The 6303-nt window shown below is 37.9% G+C and overlaps 1 protein-coding gene across 1 annotated transcript; it reads right to left on the bottom strand.

Moving 5' to 3' along the window:
* Positions 1-1014: 1014 nt before the first annotated feature.
* On the bottom strand, positions 1015-5427 carry LOC103583414 (HMG domain-containing protein 4-like). The gene is made up of 5 exons (XM_008564731.1): positions 5371-5427; positions 4598-4679; positions 3177-3241; positions 2068-2173; positions 1015-1223 (listed from the first exon to the last, which is right to left on the bottom strand). The coding sequence occupies exons 1-5, from the start codon at positions 5425-5427 to the stop codon at positions 1015-1017; spliced, it is 519 nt and encodes a 172-aa protein (XP_008562953.1).
* Positions 5428-6303: the final 876 nt, after the last annotated feature.

Below are 6303 nucleotides of genomic sequence, written 5' to 3'. Positions count from 1 at the left end.
AGGCAATTTCCTCTCTCTCTCCTGGAGCTGAGACATTCTTCTGCCCTCAGACATCAGAATTCCAGGCTCTCTAGCCTTTGGAGTCCGGGAGTTAAACCAGCAGCCCCCCAAGTTCTCAGGCCTTCAGCTTGGACTGAGTTACCATCAGCTTCCCTGGTTCTGAGGCTTTTGGACTTGCCTGAGCCATGCTACCAGCTTGCAGGGTCTCCAGCTTGTAGATAGCCTGTTGTGGGACTTCTCAGCCTCCATAATCATGTGAGCCAATTCCCCTAATAAATCCCTTCTCCTATATCTATATCTATATCCACGTTTATGTCTATGTCTATATCTATATCCTATTGGTTCTGCCTCTCTGGACAACTCTGACTAATAAACCAAGATCTTTATCTTGGATAATTTCTTGGCTGAAATGTTCTATTAGAACTCAGTGGAAAGCTGAACTACTCTACTACTGTTAGCTAAGAGGGCAATATGGTTAGAAACTGAATATGGTAATAAAATGGAACATGACAACTTTGCAGGTTAAGTGATTTTTAAAATTAAAGCTTAAAAGGGCAATGATCTCCCTAGGGCACATAACACATTCAAGTGCAGAGTAATGAAGAGCTTGAGAACTTGCCCATTTGCTACCTATTTTCAAAGAAGTAGAGGAACTCTTAATTTCCTATACAATCTAATTTGTCTATTCAAAACATTGCTGGAAACACACAGAGAAATCCAAATTCTTTTAGAAGTACAAGTGATCAAAATTGCCCTGGGATTTGTACTCATCTTTTCCACTGCATTTTTAAAAGACAAAAATAAGTCACAGGGTATTCTAATTTTCTTTTGTCATTGTTTCAATAGGACAGTATCAGTGTAAACTTTGATAGCCAACAGGTAGATTCCAAATCTCTAGATGTTTCTATTACCATTATGTCTTCTTTATTACTGTATCCTGAGTATTTGGCACAATTTAGCATAAAGGAATTACTTAATGAATGTATTTGAAATGAGCAAATGGATTTAAATTATCTAAGAAACTGAAGTCATAATGCTGATGGTTGTACTCACCTCAGTTTCCTGCAGGCGGTGTCCAATGAGGCTTAGGGACTCTCCCAACAGCTGAAGATGAGCAGCAACGTCAATGGGCTCTGTCTCAGGGGCTTTGGCTGGCGAGGCTGGTAACAGCATGGTAGTGGATGGGGACTTCTTTTGGGGTGAGAGTACTCCTGGAGAAGAAGCTGAGAACAGAGGGATGAAGGTAAGAGATAAAACTGGCCTACAGGTTTGAACACCACAAAAATGTTCTTCCTGATTCTTTTTATGAATTATACCAAGAATTAGCAAAACTATGGTCTGTGGGCTAAATCCAGCCCATGATCTCTTTTTGTATGGTCTGCAAGCTAATAATGGTTTAACATTTACAAAGCATTGTAGAAAAACAAAGAATTTGTGAAAGAGAATGCATATGGGGCACATAGCCTATAATATTTACTCTCTGGACCTTTACAGAAAAAAATTTGCTGACCTCAGATTTACATTTTTTAAATTTGAACATCTTTTTTTTTTTTTTTTTAAAAAAAGATGACCGGTAAGGGGATCTTAACCCTCGACTTGGTGTTGTCAGCACCACGCTCAGCCAGTGAGCGAACCGGCCATCCCTATATGGGATCCGAACCCGTGGCCTTGGTGTTATCAGCACCGCACTCTACCGAGTGAGCCACAGGCTGGCCCCAATTTGAACATCTTTTTTTTTTTTTTAAAAAAAGATGACCGGTAAGGGGATCTTAACCCTCGACTTGGTGTTGTCAGCACCACGCTCAGCCAGTGAGCGAACCGGCCATCCCTATATGGGATCCGAACCCGTGGCCTTGGTGTTATCAGCACCGCACTCTACCGAGTGAGCCACAGGCTGGCCCAAATTTGAACATCTTTTTTTTGCAGCCTATAAGATTTAGTAATAATACCTGAGTATCAAGGTCTGCTTCTAATATAAGCTGCCCTCCCAATTCCCTAGTTAAGGAAGTAAAATTCACGGTGCTTTAAAGAAAAGAATTACAAGCAAGAGAGGGATGTGGTCAATACCTTTCACTTTCACAGAACCTTCTGAGCTGGATGCTTTTCTTTTCACAGTTGTAGCTTCAGCTTTGTTCTGTTTGTGCTGTAGATACTGAGCTTTTTGCTTCCAAATCTGCAACAAGATCAGTGCACAATAATTAAAATAAATTAAAAAGGACAAAAAAGTAAAAGGGAAAGCAGTCATGGAAGAACAAAATGAAGAAAAGAAAGGGAACAGTGGAGGGGGCAGATAGGGGGGTAAAGCTAACTTTTAAGCTGAGGGTCACTGAATTGGCTTCATTAATATTTGAGTAAGAGGACTATAAACATTCCTCAATACTATTAGTCAAATCTCAGTGTTAATGTTTAGATCACTCCAAGGTTGAAATGTAAAATCAGAGTAAACATTTAGCTCAGTATAATATCCCTGTGGTTTAAATATTTCCTCTAACCTGGTGGTTGGCAGTACCAATAGCAGGATAACAATGACATGGAGAAATGAGGGATAATATCTCTGGGTGAAAAATAGTTGTTTCATCCAGATGAAGTGTATCCTAAAGTAAGATGGCAATTCTTGTTGCGATACCACCTTCATGTCTCCCAATTAGAGTGTGACTGTGAATGATTCAGATATAACTATTTATCACTGCCTTATTAGCTTCTTGATAGTAGGGTACATTATTTGGTAATGGTTGATGAAGATGATGACCTAGGACCTGGGTATAGGGTTAGGCACATACCCATGTTCTTACTGTTTGCAGTGGCTACTAAATGGATGACTTTCCTCAGTTTTCAGACCATAGCAACCCTTAGGTGTTTGTAATAGAGGGTTCTGACATTAGATTCTCTTTTCACACTTTAATCGCTGCCCATGTTAGGTTATCTTTTGCTTTAAATGTAATGTTGGTGGAAAAAAATTAGACAAGGTAAGAAAAGACAGCCTCTCTATAGCTAAATCCTCACACAGAGTGAATTAACACTAACAGAGTTAATGCCCTCTGCTAAACCATTTTCTATTGACTTATAATTTTTTTCACTACTTTCAGTGTTGTCTGGCTGAACGTCCTATAGGAGAATTACACACTTTGGAAGGCAAAAAGCAATAAAAAAACATGTTTGTAAAAAAGTGTACTTACCAGTTTGTCCTTTTCTGGCAATTGCTTCCACACCTCAGCCAGTTTTTTACTAAGTTCCCCAAAATCTGACATAAGAGAATAAAAAACTCAATACAGTAAAGAGTTAACTATTAACAAAATAAAAGATTGATTAAAGCAAAAACTGAAAAAGGAGTTTTGAAGATCAGATTTAAATATTGCAAGATTCTTTTAGAAAACCAAACCAAACCAAACCCCATCACTGATTTAAAAATTTTTTTCTATAGGGAAGGGGTGTTTTGGTGATCTTGAGGTAGGCTCTTATCCTTACACATCTACTCTCTAGGGATTTATTCCTTAAGCATCTTTCTGGTGTCTTTTGATTTGATCCCACAATACACGGCCTGTTAACTTAGGTTGCATAGAATTTGATAAAAGATGTTAGGTTTTTACCAAATTTCTTTTTTTTTTTTTTTTTTTTTAAAAAGATGACCGGTAAGGGGATCTCAACCCTTGGCTTGGTGTTGTCAGCACCACGCTCAGCCAGTGAGCAAACCGGCCATCCCTATATAGGATCCGAAACCGCGGCCTGGGTGTTATCAGCACCGCAGTCTACCGAGTGAGCCACGAGCCGGCCCTGGTTTTTACCAAATTTCTTTTTTTTTTTTTTTAAAAAGATGACCGGTAAGGGGATCTCAACCCTTGGCTTGGTGTTGTCAGCACCACGCTCAGCCAGTGAGCAAACCGGCCATCCCTATATAGGATCCGAAACCGCGGCCTTGGTGTTATCAGCACCGCACTCTACCGAGTGAGCCACGAGCCGGCCCTGGTTTTTACCAAATTTCTGAGAGATCAGAACTAAAGAAGAATTTCCTTATAGCAGCTAAGAAGATGTGTAATATTATCCTTCCATTTGTATAACAATTTTATGCTTTACAAGTACGTGCCTCCTGGCAACCTTGTAGAGTAGGTAGGCAGCTATTTTACACATTATGTAAATAGAATTTGTAGACATTAAGGAACTTGACCAAGGTCTGTGGTACGTTTTTTTCTCAGCTCATTAACTTTTAATATAGATACAAATATGAACAATATAATACAAGTCATCTCATTATAACTCCACACCTAAGGGCAGTTTAAGGAAAAGGTCAACTATAGAGTTTTGGAAATAAGCAACTATATATTTATGTGCACTTATATATGTACTGTGCTTTGGAACACTTAATTTTACACAGTTTCACATATTATCTGCTTAAGAGATATGTATAGAAAGCTCATATGACTCTTTTATGAATGGGGTGAACTAAAGTAAAATGTAAAGTGATTTGCAGAACCGAGGAAAGAAATGAGATTTGTGTTCTAATGCTAAGGAAAGAAGTCACCTGTTGACTAAATGAATGAACTGCACTGCTTCAGAAATACAATGGAAAGTAAAAAAAACTAAAGATCAGAAATGTTCTTACCTATACCTGGATGGTCAGCCACAATGGTTACACGATACTCTTTACAGAACACCTGGTAGGCTGACATGTTCTTCTTTTTTGGCTAGAGCCACAAAGAAAATAGAAGAGGGTAAAACTTGATTAGAACCCAAGTTTAGTAACCTGAATCTATGGTAATATAATAGAAAGGATAACTAAACTTTTTCAACATGGTAGGAGTTCCAAACTACTAACCAGCTTTCCTAAACAGGATAATTAATTTTTTCCTTTTTTTTTTTTTGGCTGGTACAGGGATCGAATACTGACCTCGGTGTTATTAGCACCGTGATAACTGATGGTGGCTTAATAATTAATCCACATTATTTATCACTCAGAGATGAATATCAGTTTTACCTTTAGCAGGGAAAAACCACACATTAAACTTTTAGATTTTTCAGGTTATTGTAGCTACATGCCAATTATCTGTAAAGCTCTTCATTCTTTATATTATACAAGTTACATATTTCTTTTAGCACTAAGAGCCGAGAGTATCTTTGCCTCTCCTGGGGTGTCTATTTTTCTCATCTTTGAAAATCAGAACTAGAATTTGCTTTTAAACTTTGGGGCCAGAAATTCAAGAGCCAAATCTATGTTCTTTTTCTCTGGTTTTGATTTCTAATCTTATAATTTCCCTGGACCTACTTTGAGTATCAATTTGTAGCTTACTGTTATTTTATTATTCACATTCTTGTGGTTCAATGTGAGAAGTAATGAATAAGTGAAGACAGTTATCTTCTAGTCAATGTCAGACAAACCTCTTTCACTTCTGCACACTGCTTTGTACTACATGAAGCACACTTGTTCGTCACCATATTATGACAATGCCAAAAGCAACGTATGATCTTTGAGGAACAAAATCAAATCACTTTTAGAGCCCATTCAACAAGGGATATATAAAACAAAAAATTATATTACTGTGCATTCCATTTTACAACTATCCATAGACTAAGAGAAAAATAATTAAGTTTCCTGCCTGGAAAGAGGAATTAAATGAGATATCATCTCCAAATCTCTCATTTTGAAGATGGGAAAAAGTAAACTCAGAGCAATAGTGACTTGCTGAGGGTCCTACACTAAACAAGTTACAACGTCAGAACTATAACCCAGTTACCCCGACTTCCAGGGCCATGCATTATGTGTGAAAGAAAGAAAATACGTTGCTTCCTCACAGAAAAAGTTGCTATTTAAAATAAAGAAAGGGTTAATCTAATAAACTGAGATGTTTTCAGTGTGGCCTTCCTGAAAAACTTATCTGTAAACAGCAAAATATGATCAATCCTTTATCTCCTCCTGAAGAGTGCTCCATCTCCTACTAGTCCTTTCTGGTCCTGTAGTAGTTATAATGACCCAAATATTTGTGTTTTAAAAGCCACACGGGGAACTTTTGTGTGCCCTAAGAGACAGATTTTATGACCAAAACTAAACCACCAACCAACACAGTCCTGCCTCTTAACTTCAGAGTTGCACCTTGTTTTAAACAAAGCTTAATCATGAACTTTGTTTACCTGCCTGAATTCTTAATGTTGTTTCCATAAAATAACTACCCTCAAAAGACAAAGACTGGTTGAGACAAAGGACAATAAAACGCTTGTGTGATGGCTCTGACTCTAATTCCAAAAGGAATTCTGAAATCATTCTGAGGAATGGAAACATTGCCAGAACACCTTCCAAGGTAACTGCTTTGAATG

This window comes from Galeopterus variegatus, unplaced genomic scaffold (assembly GCF_000696425.1).
Source record: "Galeopterus variegatus unplaced genomic scaffold, G_variegatus-3.0.2 Scaffold22765, whole genome shotgun sequence".
In the NCBI taxonomy this organism is placed as follows: Eukaryota; Metazoa; Chordata; class Mammalia; order Dermoptera; family Cynocephalidae; genus Galeopterus; species Galeopterus variegatus.
Note: the sequence above shows the minus strand (reverse complement) of the source record. Positions and strands in the feature narration are given on the sequence as shown.

Coding starts and splice junctions, on each gene's coding strand:
- LOC103583414 (XM_008564731.1), bottom strand. CDS start 5,427: ATGGTGACGAACAAGTGTGCTTCATGTAGTACAAAGCAGTGTGCAGAA. Junction 4,680..5,370: donor AGTGTGCAGAAGTGAAAGAG/GTTTGTCTGACA, acceptor TTGTGGCTCTAG/CCAAAAAAGAAGAACATGTC. Junction 2,174..3,176: donor TGCCAGAAAAGGACAAACTG/GTAAGTACACTT, acceptor ATCTTGTTGCAG/ATTTGGAAGCAAAAAGCTCA.